General features: G+C 44.7%; 1 protein-coding gene across 14 annotated transcripts in view; it reads right to left on the bottom strand.

Annotated features, from left to right (window-relative positions):
- tns1b (tensin 1b) overlaps nt 1–19,073 on the bottom strand; it is a 313,864-nt gene that overhangs the window by 31,908 nt on the left and 262,883 nt on the right. For 11 of the 14 annotated variants that reach the window (XM_014164404.3, XM_014164409.3, XM_014164408.3 and 8 more), the window contains 5 exons: nt 11,121–12,782; nt 9,250–9,306; nt 6,194–6,387; nt 5,913–6,051; nt 2,337–2,438 (listed from right to left, as the gene is read on the bottom strand). In XM_014164404.3, the coding sequence (XP_014019879.1) occupies nt 2,337–2,438; nt 5,913–6,051; nt 6,194–6,387; nt 9,250–9,306; nt 11,121–12,782 (2,154 nt within the window). The remainder of the gene's footprint in view (nt 1–2,336; nt 2,439–5,912; nt 6,052–6,193; nt 6,388–9,249; nt 9,307–11,120; nt 12,783–19,073) is intronic. The other 3 variants (XM_014164411.3, XM_082967034.1, XM_014164410.3) reach the window with 3 other exon arrangements.

Here is a 19,073-nt window from a genome sequence, read left to right as displayed (position 1 = left end):
ATGGTGAAGCGTGATTCATCACTCTAGAGAACCCGTTCCCACTACTCCAGAGTCTAATGGCGGCAAGGTTTACACCACTCCAGCCAACACTTGGCATTGCACATGGTGATCTTAGGCTTGTGTGTGGCAGCTCGGCCATGGAAACCCATTTCATGAAGCTCCCGACGAACAGTTCTTGTGCTGATGTTGCTTCCAGAGGCAGTTTGAAATTCGGTGGTTCAGGCTAGATGATTCTGTGCTTCCAACTTTGTGGCAACAGTTTGGAGAAGTGCCTTTCCTGTTTCAGCATGACAATGCCCCCGTGCACAAAGCACTGGAAGAACTTGACTGGCATGCACAGAACCCTGACCTCAACCCCATCAAACACCTTTTGGATGAATTGAAACACCAACTGCGAGGTGTTTTTTTTTAACCTTTATTTAACTATGCAAGTCAGTTAAGAACAAATTCTTATTTACAATAACTGCCTACCGGGGAACAGTGAGGTAACTGCCTTGTTCAGGGGCAGAACAACAGATTTTCTTTACCTTGTCAGCTCAGGGACTCGATCCAGCAACCTTTCGGTTACTGGCTCAACACTCTAACCACTAGGCTACCTGCCACCCCAACGTCAGTACTCGACCTCACTAATGTTTGTGGCTGAATGTAAGCAAAGCACCCGCAGCAATGTACCAACATCTAGTGGAAAGTCTTCCCAGAAGACAGGTAGCTGTTATAGCAGCAAAGGGAGGACCAATTCCATATTAATGCCCATGATTTTGGAATGAGATGTTCGACGAGCAGGTCTCCACATACCTTTGGTCATGTAGCACAATGTTATCAGAAAAAAACATTATTCTTATACATGCGTTGGATAAAGCGTCTGCTAAATGGCATATTATTATTATTATACACTGAAAAAATATATAAACGAAACAATTTCAAAGATTTTACGAGTTCATATATGGAAATCAGTAAATTCACTTGGCCCTAATCACTGGATTTCACATGACTGGAAATATGCATCTGTTGGTCACAGATACCTAACCAGTCAGTATCTGGTGTGACCACCATTTGCCTCATGCAGCGCAACACATCTCCTTCGCATAGAGTTGATAACGTAGTTGATTGTGGCCTGTGGAATGTTGTCCCACTCCTTTTCAATGGCTGTGCAAAGTTTCTGGATATTGGCAGGAACTGGAACACGCTGGCGTACACATAGATCCAGAGCATCCAGAACATGCTCAATGGATGACATGTTTAGTGAGTATGCAAGAACTGGGACATTTTCAGCTTCAAGGAATTGTGTTCAGATCCTTGCATTATCATGCTGAAACATGAGGTGATGGCGGTGGATGAATGGCACGAAAATGTCCCTCAGGATCTCGTCACGGTATCTCTGTGCATTGAAATTGCAATCGATAATACGCAATTCCGTTCGCTGTCCGTAGCTTATGCCTGCCCATACCATAACCCCACGCCACCATGGGGGCACTTTGTTGCTGATGTCAGCCATGTACAGTTGAAACCGGGATTAATCCGTGAAGAGCACACTTCTCCAGTGTGCCAGTGGCCGTCGAAGGTGAGTATTTGCCCACTGAAGTTGGTTATGATGCCGAACTGCAGTCATGTCAAGACCTTGGTGAGGACGATGAGCACGCAGATTAGCTTCCCTGAGATGGTTTGAAATTCTTTGGTTATGCAAACCGACGTTGGATGCGGCTTATGGTAGAGAAATTAACATTAAATTATTTGGCAACAGCTCTGGTGGACATTCCTGCAATCAGCATGCCAATTGCATGCTCCCTCAAAATATGATACATCTGTGGCATTGTGTTGTGTGACAAAACTTCACATTTTAGAGTGGACTTTTATGTCCCCAGCACTGTGTAATGATCATGCAGTTTAATCAGCTTTTTACTATGCCACACCTGTGATGGATTATCTTGGCAAAAATAAATGCTTGCTAATAAGGATGTAAACACATTTGTGCACAACATTTAAGAGAAATACGCTTTTTGTGCGTATGGAACATTTCCGGGATCTTTTATTTCAACACTTTACATGTTGCATTTATATTTTTGTTCAGTATATACACAGTATTTGCCAAGTACATTTGCACATACCAAGAATTTTACTTGGTGATATGGTGCTGCTAGCAAAAGACAACATATTGAGACAGACTACAGACAGACAAATTTACACAAAGTTTACATACAATATACTAACTAGATGAAGTGAACATAGTGCTGTAAGATTATGCTAACCTGCTAGAGGCTACATTATGCTATGCTTACAGGCTCTTCAAGCCCATGAATGAAGCACAATGGCTAACAGGCTAAGTAGTGCTAGCTCACCTGAGCCACTCTGGTTGAGGTGGATCTCGGCTGGGTTGTGGGGTTTGAGGCCCAGGGCAGAGAGAGGGGTCTTCATCAGGCCTGGAGGGGAACGAGCTTGGCCTAGCAGGAAAAGAGCACAACATGACTTAGCATTTAGCATGCTTCACTACAACAGTCTTAACAGCAAACACCTGTGCTGTTCATGTTGTATCTGTGTATGTGTGTGTGTTTCCTGGTTTGGGTCTATGTAAGGTATGTAACGGTGACTAACCCCATTCCGTACAAATTTGCGCCACCGCAGCATTCAAACGAGGCTGCAATGAAAACGAATGGGACTGTAGCAAATGTATTGGCATCAAAATCTGGGGTGTGAACTAAGTTTCGATTCAGTGTTGATTTTCATGGGAATGGACTAATAGTATTCGAGAAAAGACTAACAAAAAACAAATCCCTCTGACGCGGTACGTTACATCGTGACGTGTCACTACGTAACGCATTTGGAACTCATTCTGTGTCGTACAGCCTCTTTCCACCAGGTGTAGCCCTTCTCTAGCTATAGTGTTTTATTTTCATTTTAGAAGTGATAAGTTGGACAAATCGGGTGACAAAAGCAGTTTCCCCATACAACATATCTCCCCCCTTTCACTATCATGCAGTAGGTTTCGCTTCCCCACCCGCCATTTTTAAAAAGACCCGACGGAACGCATTGCGTTCTTCAATCATGCAGAGACAGGCAGCATGGAGGTCTCGTCAATGATTTTGTTGGAAAGGGGAGAAATTGTGCTTTACAATGGTGTTCATATTACAGTTGACCTGGAAGTATTCCGTTTTTTTGGGCGGTAAAATAAGGTAAATTGTACGGAATTGCGCAATGTTCAAAAGTGTGTTAGTTACCGTTACATGTATTCACTTGATAGGGCAATTTTTTTATTCCTGAATTCCAAGACAGGTTGTTCATTGCTGCACATGTTCTATGCCTCATAAATAGGAGTGACTGACATGTGTAGCATGGAAACATTAAGGAATGTTTTCCGGGACCTAGAATAACACTAGTCCTAGAAGAAAAAACATGCTCAACGGAGAATATTGTTTGAAAGTTATGTTTTTGTCCAGAACTAGGCTTAATCTGGGTCCGGAAACCACATGTGTGTGTATACATATGGTACATACAGATGCTGAGCTGTCAAGACATCATAACAACAGAATGTGACACAGTGACACACAACAACATGGGTGATATCATGATGGACACAGCTAGATGTGGGAGGGGTGTGTCCATGCCTCATGCTCTGTGGGAGGACCATGCAGGTGACGTATCACACTGTGACCAGCCTCTGAGCGACACGGTCACAACAAACATGGCAGGATGTAAGCAAAGTTGCGCCATGCACACAAATGTAAATAACAACAGTAACTCACTGACATATGTATAAAAGACAAGCCTTATATGGCTTAACAAATAAAGATGCTTGGGAGAAGTCGGTGCGTAGCAAAACAACAGAGTGATGTTAAAAGGAATAAACACATGACAATAGTCACATAGAGAGCAGTACCTTAGGAGAGTGAGGCTTAGTTATTTTCAATTATTTGTATATGCGCGCGTGTGTGTGTGTGTGTGTGTGTGTGTGTGTGTGTGTGTGTGTGTGTGTGTGTGTGTGTGTGTGTGTGTGTGTGTGTGTGTGTGTGTGTGTGAATGAGCGTGGGTGAATGTGTGTGAATGAGCGTGGGTGAATAAGTGTGTTTCCTTTACATGAGTAATCTAGTGTGGATCTCCAGTCTAGAAGGGGCTCTCTTGTCTTAAGATCTTAAGGGGTACTGCTCTCCAGAGGCATGCTGGGTAAAGCCGTGCGGGGGGGCTATGATAGGCAGAAGGGGAGAGCTTGAGGTCACTTCAGGGTCGCTGAGCCTGGGCCAAGATGGCCAATGTGGTCAACAGTGGGACTAGGGACGTGCATCATCCTCCACTTACCAAAGAATCCCAATCAATTCTTTGTTCTGTGTGGCAACCTAAATGCCTTACAATGTGGTGGATCGTGTTGGGCAAATGCGCATCGTGGTAGGACACTCTAAAGGTCTAGAGCTGAGAGGGGTCCGTGGATGTGCCGGTGATGGGGATCTGGGTAACCCTAAGCGCTGGTCCATCAGCTTTCCATACCCCGAATTGTAACATTACCAATGGGAGTGATGATTCCAAACTGATACAAGACCACGCTTGCAGGGCAACAGTTAACGACACCACTAGCTCCATAGAGAGAAAACCAACACCGCCTCCTGTCTGTCTCGCAGTAATGGTTAGGGTTAGGGGCTAGAACGGCAGAGATAGACAGGGACAGACATACCCAGGGCCCCCACCAGTCTATCTAAGTATCTGTTTCAGTTTCTATTCAAGACATTAAGTGTAAAATGAAGTTGAAGCATATTGAAAGTGGGATGCATACTTGAGTAGTAGCATACTACTAGTAGATCCCTAAATGCTGGTAGATGCATGTAAGTGGATGCATACTTGACTAGAATCTTCTTACATGGACAGAGATATCATAAATCGTCATGGTTTAGCCAGGAAAAATAAGTACTCACTGCATTCCCGCTTCGCATGGATTTTTTTTGGGGGGGGGGTAACACCTTTGAGGGCGGTAAAAATGCTATGGGCTTTTTATGGGGTGTTTTTAGGGCTCTGCCCAGGGGGAGATGAGGTAACTAGTAGAGCTGGCAACTGACATGGTATTTGAAGGGATAGTTCACTCCATAATTTGTCAAGCGCTTGAAACCACAACTCACGCTATTGTTTGTGTGTAGATCCAGCTCAATGCCTTAACCCAAATGAATGTGGAAGATGGGCACTGTCTAATTTTTTTATTTTATTCGGTGCCTATCTTTCATATGAAATACGTGCCTACTAAATGCATCAGAAGACTGGTGGGTTCCAAGGATATGTTGATCTGTGGATGGCAGCACATTCTCTAAACCCACTGAATTACTGCCTGGAAGGCAGGAGAGAAGTGTGATTCTTGTCTGATAGGATGACTCAGGATTTTCTATGAGCCAACACAATTGCAAACAGTGTGGCCTCTCAGACAGTGTGGCCTCTGCAGTTATTAGGATCTATCCTGCACTTCATACAAATCTGTCTGAATGGGTTTGAAATGGATTTTGTCATGTGGCAAATATAGTTTATTGCCCTACATCTAAATGGGGTAGAATACTCGGGATTAGGAGATGTAGTCTATTCTTTTTTTTTAGAAGAAGAAGAAGAAGAAGAAGAAAAATGTTATGGTCCAAGAATTAAAACCAACCAGACAGAGCTAGACTAATGCCACCCTGACGTTATTGACCATAATATCAGTTGTATAGTTTCTACACTCTGAACCTGTACATGCCTGAATAAAACATGCTATTCTCATGTCTTATAATATCCTAGAGAGTTAAACTTTTGAGGTTTTCCCGATCAAGTCACATGGTAACTCCTGGTTAATTATTCCTAGAAATAACATCCTATTCCCTTCTTGGATAAATGTATTTAAATATGTTCTATGGTAAAAGCCTATATTCCCCTGAGTTCCACAGCGCCTACAGCCAGCCAGAGGGGAGACTTACACAGGTTGAAGTAAGGGGTTTGCGGCGAGACGGGGAAGGCAGGGGTTTGGGGGAACACCTCACCACCAACAGTGGGCGTGGGGCTGACTGAGCCACCTTCCAACTCCTCAAAGGCCTCTCTGTAGCTGTGCATGTGTCTCTGATGGAAGAGAAGACAAGGAAACACACACATTCACGCACACACACCAAATATATTAGTATTCATTATGGTCATCCTAATCATATATCATCCTATGTGAGACACACTAGAGAAGGTTGAGGCCGTGGGCAGAGCATTCTACCTCTTTGGGCCGCCCCCCAGGATTCAGGTTTAAGGTGTTGACGAACTCCGGCGAGACACAGCGAATGGGGGAGCGGACTGGGGGTTCGTAAGAGAGGTTTTCGTCGTGGCCATTGTGGCATTGTCCTTCGCTGGTGGTGCGGTGACGGGGAAGGGCCAATGTCTCGTCCAATGACATCCCATGGGACTGGACACCTGTCCAGATCATACAGGGGTCACATTTTGTCAGAACAGTGTTTTGTAAAAAAAAATATATATATATATATCATGCTGTATCATGTATCAGTATCATGCTCTTGAAACACAACTTTTCACTTCAAACCAGCAATGTCTTGCACAGCCTTTAATCCACAGAAACATCAGAATAAGAAAAAAGTCACAAAGTGTTCAAAAGTGAACAGTAAGAAATGGCAAAGCTGACCTTTCAACATGCTACTTGATGTTGAACACTCTAACCAGAACTTTTCTCATTAAAATCAGGCACTGTTTATAAGAGCTCTGGATTGTTTGGAGGGGAACAGTAGGGATCAATGTTCTTGTTGAATGCCACTAGGTTATCAGGAACTCGCAGGTACATCAGTGAAACAGTCTACATTTATAATTATTGTTATCTCGGTAATACTCTGTGGCGGTAGCTAATGTTTTGGATGAAACTCAAAAGGCCCAGTAAGCTCATTACAATGAGTTGGTTTGGAGGGAAAGAGAGGGAGCTGCCACTGCCAGTGTAAATCAAAAAGGATTTGCGTAAGATCTTGTCTTAATGTGTTAGTTACTGCATGGAAACTTGTTTTTGTTCATTGGTAGTCAGAGACTTTGGGTTAATGTAAGCAAACTACACATTGGTTTTGTATCAAAGCCAGCCTTTCTTAAAAATATGTTTAACTTTTACCCTAGGTTCTTCAATTTTAAGGTAAAGATTATTCTCTTTGAGGGTCATTGAAAATTGTGCATAAACACTTTTGGCTTTTTCATGCAGGTTTTATGCAATGTACTCTGTAGCTAGCGTTGACTGTCTGCAAAAACAAACTATTCATCTGATTCATGGATTCTCCAGGCCTGAAGTTCTGACATACCCTCCCAAAGATGGAAAAGCATGCAAACACACCCTAGTTCGAGAGCCGAACGTTATGGAAACAGTGAAAAATATTTACGAGCCCTAGCTCAGCCTCTTTTGGCAGGATAAACCTGGGGGGCGAGTTAGAGATAGTTTCCCGCAGCTGCATGCTAATGCTAAGAGGCTAATAGTTACTGTCAGAATGGAGATGGCCTCTTTGGTCACACAAGAGTCAGACATGCCTTATGTGTTTACTCCAAATAATATCCATGACTGTGATGAAGCATATCCATATTCCACAACCCTTAAACTGAACGTAAAAACTACAGAGAGGTTTTGGAGGGAAAAAGTGGTATTAAAGGAGAGCAGTCTTCTAAGAGGTTAACTAACTTCCTGTCTGTCAAGTGCACAACAGTGTATATACTGTATATCAACAGAAATCTAGTGTCACTAAGTGTGCTTTGTTGGATCCCAATTTACAGCATAACAAAACAGTACCATGACAAGATCCAAGTATAGGCCTAAAACGCCAAACCTGCACACATGCCATTCATTTGCCCATCTTTTTACGTTCTTGATTTGCCTCCAATGGCGCTGCTTCAGTCATGTCACATGTCTAGGCAGGGCTCTATTTTGATTTGTGGATCGAAGAGGGGCATTGTTTGATAAATCCTAAGCGCTGGCACGTGAATAGCAATGGGCCTGGGATACCGCAAAACAGATGGACCCAGGATGCACTGCACTACAACGGAGCCTGTCAAACACTGTATCGTTGCCCTGGCGATGGCTAATAGCTTCCAGCTGTTACAGCAGAGATTCCCTGGACTGACATATCTGGGGAATTGTTTTGTTTACCCCCCACGTTTTTCAAGCATATAAACACAAATATATATATTTTTTTTTTCATACTATAGGAAATTCTATAAGGAAGGGGCTATCGCTCTCTTCATCTCCATCCATCGCTCCAGTGAGGGACTATTTTATGGTGCGGAAGAGTTATCTGGGGTGAAATTCATCGGAATTCCCTTCAAAGAAATGTACTGAATAGATTGGAAACAGATCTACGTATGTATATAAATACCCAAATAGAGTGTTTTTCTTCCAGTAGACCAGGTCTGACCCCATTCTAAACTGTCTACACTGGGAATGTCCGGTCTACTCATGCTCCATCTTTGCTCCAAGGCCTGAGTTGTAAGAAGTGAAGCCATGTTAATAGAATGGATGTCATTGTGGTCATTCATTTCAGTCCTTGGACTTCAAGGACTACTCTGGCTTTGGGGAGTACAGTGCAGTACTGCAGTCTGGACATCATTCCAGGCCCCTGACAGAACAATACAGTCTGCGTCCTAGTCTATCTCTCCCAACGGACAGATAAGGCCTTCAGAATATTTCAAAAAGGCAATCTTCCCCCTAGATTTAGTGCCCTTTGTCTACGATGATAATGTTAAAAACAGAAAGGGGAAAAGAGCAGCCTTGAAAGAGGCCAGTGTCTCCTGGCCTTGGGTATTGTTCCCTGGCCTTGGCAAACAATATCTTGTGACATAGACTCCGCTGAGAGTCCACACAGAGCCATCTTTGTACTTCCTCATCTCGTTCTTGTAAAACTTAAACATTAACCCAAATGCAATTTTTTGGTTGGGTCGATTCCTTAACCTTAAAAAATAAATATCAAACTGTCCTCTCCATCAATCACAGATGGAGGACGGTGTATTGAAAAAAACTGGCCATTAGAGGACATTGTTTGTTCTATGACATAGCGAGAGGGACAGCCAGAGGGATTGAGTGACAAAAAGAGAGCAAGAGCGAGACAGAAAAAAAATAGATAGATAATGAGAAAGAGATTAAGGTAGAAATGGAAAGAAAGGGAATAAACAGGAAGCAACAAATGCAAACAGCAAACTCAAACTGGCAGGCAGTGCCATGGATAGATACTCAGAAAGGTTAGCTTTGCAGAGGAGTCAGTGACAGGGGAAACAGGGAAGGAGAGAAGGAGGGGAACGAACCAGAGAGGGAGAGGGAGCGACGGTGCTCAGACTGGCCTCGCATTCTGGCTGAGTACTCTGGGTAGGTAGAGTAGGGGCATGATTGGAGTCGGCAGGAGAAAGAGGAGGAGGAGGATGAAGATGAAGAGGAGAGAGAATGATGGAGAGGGAGAGAGATGGTCCACAGAAAGGGAAAAATAAATGAAGAATATACGTTATTTGCTAGTTTATGAAAACAACAAATGTAAATCATAATCGCTTACAGAACAATGGAAATGTCAAACATCTATGATAAAAATTACTAAGAAATATCAGAAATAAGAACCAAGTGGACATGTCATATATGTTTCAGTGGACAGCTGCCTGTACATGTGGACAAAGTGGGCTTGTATCTCCTGACAACCACAAGATGTGATAAGGAAAGTCTACTATCAGTTGCCTTGAGCTGTCCAGAGAAGCAAAGTGGTTGTGTGACAAGTAACTAATAAGGACAGAAGGATCTCCCTGCTCGCTTATATTATTCCTGCTTTTTATTCTTCCTGCTTGTTTTTCTTTAATTTCCTTCATGTTGTTGTTTGACTGTAAAGTGCTTTGCATTTTTAAATGCACTTTATTTAAAGTGATATTTTAATTTATTTGTCTATAAAAATCACAATAACAGCACTTTCGCTGTCTGGTCATAACGGTGTTTCACTGAAACTCATTTCAGAACCAAGAAGATGCATTTAACCATTACTGTGAGACTATCTTTTCTTGGACTTGTTTTCAGAGATGTCCCTTCACAGCTTGGCAATGTGATTCTGTACCACTACTCTTTGATTTATGACAGGTTTCCACACTGAGGACCTGTGTGCAGGATGGAGTGTGTGTTTGGTTAAGCCAGCGAACTTCCTCCATTGGAGAGAGCTCATAACTGATGAGCAGACTGTCACTAGATAAGATTCACTGAAATTGTGCAGTTTGGAAAGCTTGTCATATGGCATAACTGCTGCTCAGTATATATGGTACTGCAGGTTGATGCAGGCTTGATTTGAAAGGTAAATGGGTTGTTCTCCAGGAAAAGGGTTGGCTACCAATACACATGCTGAAGAAGTGCATTAAAATGGTGTCATGATCTCACTGACCGTGTAACCTTGTCAATGTGTGCTTGTTGGCATACTTTTGCATCACTAGTATAAAAATGTTTGTGTGGCCTTATTAAGAGCCATTTGCCCTGTATAGTCCTTCTAGCTTCACATAACAAGCTATCCTCCTATTGGACAAAGGCTTAGTTCTCTTAGCACTATTTACATGAAAAACAACATTATTTTACCAGGGTGCTAGATGCTTTAAGCAATGAGCCATATGTACTAGTAGGTGTGTCCTCCATCTTGGGAGCAGTCAGTTCTGGGAAGCCTCAGTGCTTAATACAGTGCAGTGCAGGGTCTTACGGGGGATCCTTGAGCTGAGGCACTGTGTGTACAATGGCTTCATTGTGACCTCACAGGGCTCATATCAACGCCAACGCAGCCCATCAAAAGGGCAGAGTTTTGAGCCAGGAAAAGTCAAGCTAGGCTCACAATGGATTTTCTGAGGATTACATTTGTTACTCCGGGGGTTTTACAGTTCCATGTTGTACTGAGAGATGGTGTCGGTGTGGGCTGTTCATCTCTTTGTGCAGTAAACAAACTGTTAAAAAACTACGTTTAGGAAAGAAAATGTAATAAATTCACTGTTTTAGGAGAAAACTATCAAGATGTTCTCTGTTTGAACTTCATACATATTCATTACAGTTTTTTGTTTCTTTTTTAACATCCTAATGCATCCTTGACTTTTGTATAACCTTCCTGTTTCCTTTGTATATTAAATCACACCTATATGCCAATGACAACACATGAGATCTGCAGTCTTACCTGCCACGCGCTGGGCTACTAAGCCCTCCACGTTGAATACTTCATCAGGCTCGGCATCTCTCAGCTGGGGCAATGAGGAGATGGCACTGAGACTCTGCTGGAGCTCTGGGGACAGGGACGAGGACATTGTGCTGGGGGGGTACGTGTTAATGGGCTTCAGCTGCAGCTGGCCAACGGTAGTAGGGACCTGGGTGGGAGAGCTGGTCCAGGCTTCCCCTTGGCTGGAAGGTTCAGTGAGGAAGCCAGGGACGGAGACTACAGTGGGACCAGGCTGGTAGATGGCTGTGGGTCTCTGGACGGCAGAAGGCTCTGGTGATGTGGACGGCTGGATGGGGGAGGAACTCAGCGGGACCTTGGCAAGGCGGGGCGCATGGCTTCCCGAGATAGCTGAGTCGGCCTGGTAGGAGGGTCTGGCCTGGGTCTGGGAGAAGGACGGTTGCATGGTCACCACCACATTATCCCCCGGCGGAGCACTCTGGGACTTGGGAACCTGCCCCAAAGGACAGCCTGGGTCCAGGTCTAGCATCAGCAGGTTGAGGGCCTCAATGGACTGCTCAATCTCCTGCTGCGAGGCAGTCCGGTGGTGGGGGAACTGTGGCAGGCTGTGGTGGCTCTGTAGAGGCATGGAGGGTGGAAAAGGGCCAAAATGGACGCCGTCCATCACCGGCTCCTCTGGGACGCCATATTGCTGCCACACATTGAGCCCCCGTTGGACGGCATCACGACTACTGGTGGTACGTGCTGGCGCTCTGGGGAGGGGTTTCTGCTCTGCACCGAACGACTGCGAGCGATACAGGTTCCCGTTTTGGCTGAAAATGTAATCGCTCGCCGGGGGGATGGACTCGCCTGTCCCGTCCTGAGCTGAGGAGAGGCTTCGCACCAATGTGACGGGAACCTGAGCGGCCACATCCTGTGAGCGTATGGCGACATTGATGACAGCATTTTCCGGGGGGATGCTCCTCTCCAGATAGGTGACCTCGTCCTGCCCATTGATGACCGTCTCAGCCTGATAGTAGAGGTCTGCCGGTGTAGCTCTCCCTTCCAGGGACGACAGGGTGCCCAGGCTATCCATGCTGTTGCCCTCCTGGCTGGTAGGCAGTGCCACCTCGTCATCCAGAATATCTGTTTCCCTGTCCATTCTGCTGTTGTGGCCGTTCACGTGAACTTGGGCCGGCACCAGGTGAAGTATTCCTCCTCCAACTCCTCCTCCTCCTAGTCCTATACTTGTCCCTCCACCTGATGGGGAGGACAGGTAGCCCTGGCGGTGCATGGGGCCCTCCAGGCCGCTGAGCAGCTGCTCCAGCTCCTGCTTCTCCTGGGGACTGATGGGCTGGACGGCCGGGACCGTGCCCAAGTCTGGGACCTTTTCCTGGGTCGCTGGTGGCTGGCTCACTGGGAGAGCTGCTTGGGGGACTTGCGCTGCTGCTGCTGGGGCTGGCTCATCGGTGCGGTCAGTCTTGATAGAGGCGGTGGAGTTGCCAGAATCGCTGCTCACCGACAGGGCTTGGTCGACCGCGGGAAGGACCTGGTCGACGGCAGGTAGGACGTGTTCGGTGGCGGCAGGCGAGAGGCCGTTGGCAGTGACCGAGCCCTCGATGGACTCCTTCTTGCGAACTTTAGCGTAGAGGCTGCCGTCGAGAGGGCCCTGTGTGTGTATGACGTCTGGAGAGAGAAAGAGACGGAAAGAGGGTGTTTACAAAGAGGGAAATAACACTGTACAGTATATTATGTACAATGGTCATCATTCAATTAATGTGAATGAAGATGAAGAGCCAGTACACACAAAATGTCATCATTCAATGTATATCATTCAAAGGTTTGTGGACATTTAGTAGTGCGAAAATCATTACTTTTCAGCAACACAGACCTGTAATACTGATAAAGCAACTAAATCCAGTATAATTGAGAAAGAGAGAAAGGGAAAGAGCAGGGAAGGGACAAAAGAGAAGTAGGTGGGGAAAGTGTAATTTGTCAGTGTGCAGGCGATGCCAAAACAGCCACAGTTAAACTGAATACTGGCACACTTCTGCCTATTTTACCAGCCTCTCTCTGACAGGAAATGAGAATGGGGCTGTGGCATGCGCTGTGGAAAATAGGATGAAATCACAGAAGCCTGGCTTGCACTTTCTCAAGCCAATCACCGCCACCTGAAACGCAATGGAAATTAGTTTGTGTTTGTATACAGAGTATGTTATGTATTATCTATGTTAATGCACATCAGCCGGTTCTGATGGAAAAAACTGTATGCTGACGAATGAGGTATTTTACAGAATGAACTCAGAGAAAAGCAATGGATCATTGCTACATCATCCTGGAACACACAACTACACTTAACTACACTTAAACATTCACGTACGCACACATGCACACACACACACATACACACACTCAGGGCAGCCCCACCCCCTGTCCAGGGGACCTCCCAAGAGGTAGAGGGAGCCCCATCCAGAAGCACTGAGTCATCGTGGAAAAACCGCCTCACTAAGTAAGTAAGCCCTGAAGGTCTTTCCTGCCCCCTAGGAATAGAAGCAAAACATTTCCTACCACAGACAAAAAACACAGAGAAAGACACACAACTCTAAATCACACGTACTCCATTCACTATTGTGCAAATGTGGACAAACACATACTGTACGTGCACAAATGCACGCAATGCACACACACACGTACACAAGTGCAGACACACACACACACACAGACACACACACACACGCCCTACACTATTCCCATTGATTCCTTATGGTCAGGTCCTGTCACAATACATCAGTGAAGGGGATGACCACCTAAAACTACCAGTGGCATACTGCTCTTCACAATGCCCACAGCAGCTGGCTCTATGCAGCATGACATTTAAACTGCCCTGCCATGCAAGCTCACATTGGGAACCACAACGCCAACAGTGCTATACAAAGATTCATATTTAGTCTCTCTTGGAGGAAGACAATGGAAGTTCAATGAATAATGCTTCTTATTACAACATATAATTAAAAAGCAGCACATTTCAGCATTCCAGCCTCCATCAGAGGGCATGAAGTGAGCATCGACAAAAAGTTATATCTGATTAAGCTTCTAGCTCCTCACCCCACACAGTTCCCATGAAGCTTTACAGGCTGGCGAGACAGCAAAGCCTGTATGGGTGAAACAGCAGTGTGTGTGTAGGTGTGTGTTGTGTGAGACAGTGTGTGTACGTTTTCTGAGATATCTCCTGATATACAAATCAGATTGTACATCTGGGAACAGCAGTGCACAAACAGAGCATGCCATTCTAAAAAACCCAGTGCGAACATCACAAGCCTTCAGAAAACCTTCTGTGAATGGTTCTCTGTGAATTCTAAAAGTCCATAGACCGGCTTTGTTGTTGTTCAGCTGATCTATGAGGTTCTGTAACGTTTCCTTTAACAGATCTAGGGTAAGATTCTCCTATTCCCAATAATAACCTTAAACATGAGGAAACATCTGACTCTGTATCAGTGGTTAAGTGCAACTTCTACCTACTCTTGTGACATGACCTTTGACCTTGTGTCCCCTGAAGCCACTTCCTGACAGATGCTACAGGTCACCTGGTGAGGACCATAATGCCCTGGTTTGACCTATGAACCTGTCTCTGTTGGTTGACCCACCCTTCTCTGCAGGGTTGCCCATAAATCACTGCAAGGTCATACTTTTTCCCCTCTATTATACCAGACTAAGGGCTCTAGTTTAACAAACCTAACGTAATGGTCAATCTAAGCGCAGTCGGTAATGCTATAGATTCAGGGGTGAGTCAGACATCTTTGATATTTTCACTATCACAGTTATCGGCACACTTGCTGGCGTCGGAGTGAAAGGGCTGGGTTTTGATGAATATACAAGTTATGAGTGTGTGCAGGCTTGGCCCCTCGCTTGCCAATCAGAACGTGCTCCGTGGCAAAATATGTGGTTGGTTCAGGTTGTGTGTATTTACAGACTTTTATAAATTGCCTTTGAATCAACTTAAATTCCAATGTTATAGTTTGTTAAATGGCTTACAGAAATGAAATTACAAAATGTAGACCTATCCCATCTTTGCTAAATAGGTTAACGTAAAACCATTTAGTGTACATTGTTCTAAGTAATTGCATGTCTTCAATAGCATTCACACTGATATAGGGCTTGGCCTACTATAAATTACATTATGGCTGAGCATGGACATGCCAAACATTGTCAATAAGCAAGATTCAATTAATTACTGATAAGGCCTAAAAAGAGAACTAATCATTCTAATCATATTATAAACAAAACAACAACTTGTTTTAAATACTTACAGGCACCATCATTTCTCCCTGTTGTCTTATAATATTCAAACAATGCAGACTATGGAGGGTTTTACACACATCCAAAACGGGACCATTGGGTAGATTAAAAACAGCCTTCGTTGAGAGGAGGGGAGGCTATGCTTGGTTTTAGTCAAATAAATATTAGGTATACAGACACTAAAGCACATTGGGCTACTCTTGTTCCATGCGCATATGGGCAGTATGCGTCACGGCTGGATAGGCTGTGTTTCTGCTGTCACAATTCATGCCATAATCAACTGGGTTACTGCTAAAACCAGCTTTTGGTTGGTCTTAAATATCCCTATCAGCGCTGCCAGAAATTAGCACTTCAGATCATGTTTTTAAGGACACACCTCAAAAATGTCCAACCCGTCATCTGAGCGCAGGCAAGCTGATATAAGACTGGCAAATTACCGAAACTGGTGATAGGACAAATTTGCAAACGAACATGCATTTGACACTAGCACCGCCTTAACGCCAACCGAAAATAGAGCCCAGAGTCCTATGTTAATCATTCTCCTGTCTTTAAAGGGCAATTCCACCACTTTTCAACCTCATTTTCAGTATCTCCAGCACAATACCAGTGCTTACATATGTGAAAACAGTGCATTTCTACATTTCAAAAACAGCGATTTTCAAACACTATGAGATTCATGGTGACATGGGGAGCAAGAAAATACCCTCCCTATGGCTATAAATGTGTTGCAGGTTTTGAAAACAACCGTGTGATGTCACAGAGAAGCATTTTTTAGGACCTTTATCTTTTTAACCACAGATCATAGAAAGGCGCCATTTTCACATGTAGACACTGGTATGGTGCTGGAGATAATGAATATGATGTTGAAAAGTGGCGGAATTGCCCTTTTAAAGTACAATCTGAATCTGGGATCTGAGAATCTCTTCAATGATAATTTCAGTTCGTAAAAATGGGGTTGGTGTTTTGCTGAACAACTTCAAACTTTTAAGGACCCTGTGAAACTGCACTAAATGAGCTTATGTCTCCTTTCAAGGCTCAGGCTGATGTTTCGACAGCCTGTTTGTTTCCTTTCACCGGCCTAGGCCACAGTCCAGGACTTCCTTTAAGAGCAGCATTGCTTGGAAAAAGGGATTCTTTTCCCCATCGTCTACTCTGTTGCCGTGGACAACATCTTCCTTCACTGAGAGTCTGGAAGGTTCTAGAGAAATAACTTAAGAACAAAACAGACATAACATCTTCTACCACACAAAGAAAGTCACAGATATTGCACTCTGAATGGCCAAACTGACACAGTTGGCCGCATAAATACCTTTGTTGTCCCTCCGGCAGATGCAAACAGAAGAGTAGCACACACCAATGTCACAGTAAAGTCTCCCAAAACTTGAGCTACAACTTCAACCCAGACGTCTGACCCTGACTGAAGAGTTCAACCCATAGACTGTGGTGCAAAACCAAAGAAAGGCGTCATCATCATGTCTTTATTTACCTCTTAGTGTCCCTTCTAAGGGTCAAGTGACCACATTAAATGGGATACGCACACATACGTATATATCCTACAGACATAGATGTCCTGAAAGATGAGTAGCTCTTTGAGTAGATCTGTTTTAGCACCTTTTTTAATCACCTGCTTACAGCCAAATGTGACACAACTGGCAACAGATCCAAATGTGACACATAACCACCAACCGAGAGTTAATCAACCAGTGCAGCTCAACACATCATCCCTGAACAACCAGTATTAATAGTGAAGACAGACACACATGGCAAAGCACTTGGGAAGGAAGTTACTTGTAGGTTCCGGATCTTTCTGTGAGTGAGTTTCCGATGTTACAAAATAGAAGGAATTCCGAAAGCACAACAGAGAAAGCGTGAAAGGAGCTCCCCTACCTTTGTGAATGCGGCCGTTGGTACAGTCCAGAGGAATATGGGAAAAGCCCTAGTGCTACCCTAAAGCGGAGCCCCCGGAGCAGAACATTGCGGAGCTGAATAGGGGGGGGGGGTTCTCTTGGCTCAGGAGGCTAATCGTGTTGTGAGAGGCGCTGCTGTTGTGGACTAGTGGTGACTGGCTGCCTGTCTAAGCTACTCTAAGTGAGCTACTGCTGTGAAGTCCCATGAACCTTTACAACAGTCTCTGTGTGTCTGTGTGGGGAGAGGGGCAGCCACACACACCATAGTATGTGTTTGACTGAGTGACATCACTTCTCTCTCTCCCTCTGTTTCCCTCTCTCTCTCTCTCTCTCACACACACACACACACACACACACACACACACACACAAAGGAAGAACCGAACCACAGTCAACACACACAGAACCCCCCCCCCCCCCCCCCCCCCACACACACACACACACACAGACACTACTGTACACCTCCCACATCCCACCCACCCACACATAGAAATGAGCCACTCCTTATGTTGGCTCCTGTCACAAACGTTCATGCAATGGAAAAGAGCCACTAAGTCCAATAACTGACATTTTACTAGCTATCTGAGCCAGCACTAGGGAATAGAAACAAGCTGTTCCTGTGAAAGAAAGAACCACACCCTGCATTGGGCTGGGAGGAAAGAATGAGAAGGAAAAGAAAGAGAGAGGAAAAGGTGATGAGCGGGGGGGGGGGGGGGCGATGAGAAAGAACCAGAAAAGAGAGATGAAGGTGAAAGTAAGAGGTGCTCAATAGTATCTGATCTGGAGCAGGGTACCAATAAGATGACACACACACACACACACACACACACACACACACACACACACACACACACACACACACACACACACACAAACGCACGCACGCACGCACGCACACACACACACGCACACGCACACACACACTGCCTTTGCTTCTGCACATTCTAGTTTAGTTACGTACACACAAAGTGCACTGATATTTCCTTACTAAGCTCAAAGTCTTCTGTTTGAGCTTCCATCTCACTTAGCCATCTCTTAGGCATATCACAGTGGATTTATTGTGGAACAGAGAACAAACATACGGCTTCTCTCTTCCAATCTGACAACATACATATGAACATACATATGAAACTAAGACTAGACTCAGCAGTAAGCATAACTATCCAACACACTAGTTAATGTGCTGATCAACCTTGATACGCTAACACAGCAAATTCAGCAGCAACAGAACACGAGGTACACAACATAATGTCAAATCGGAATCAAGACAGTCCCCCTCTCTTGGTCTGTGTCCGATTTTCTCTCTCTTCCACTCTCTCATCATCATCATCATCATCATCATCATCATTCATTATCCTTGTACAGCTCTGTGCTGCTCAGTCCACTCCGAGTTAATAATGACGATGGCAGACTATTCTAAGCTATAAAGTAAGTGCTGAAGATTATTCTAGGCTGAGATGCTCACAGGTCAGATTTAGCCATGCTTTAGTTCTCCCTCCTCAAGTTGTATATTAAGGGTCTTAAATTTAGGATAGTCACGGTAGCAGGAGGGGGGGGGGGTCAAATTCCAAACAGAGATAGAGAATCTACAGCCACCCTATTTCTGTTTCTGTGTTTTCTTGACTCCCTCACTCCAGGAGGCAAATGCCTTTCTGTGTGATCATACCCATATTTGCAGGGGACCTGTCATCATTCCTGACACCTTGCTCTGCCTAATTTCCCAGCAGGGAGATCGTGCCATGGCATATGACCTGTCTGTCTCAAAGTGTTTGTCA

The sequence above is a fragment of the Salmo salar genome, chromosome 21, assembly GCF_965601325.2.
Source record: "Salmo salar chromosome 21, fSalSal1, whole genome shotgun sequence".
Taxonomy (NCBI): domain Eukaryota; kingdom Metazoa; phylum Chordata; class Actinopteri; order Salmoniformes; family Salmonidae; genus Salmo; species Salmo salar.
Note: the sequence above shows the minus strand (reverse complement) of the source record. Positions and strands in the feature narration are given on the sequence as shown.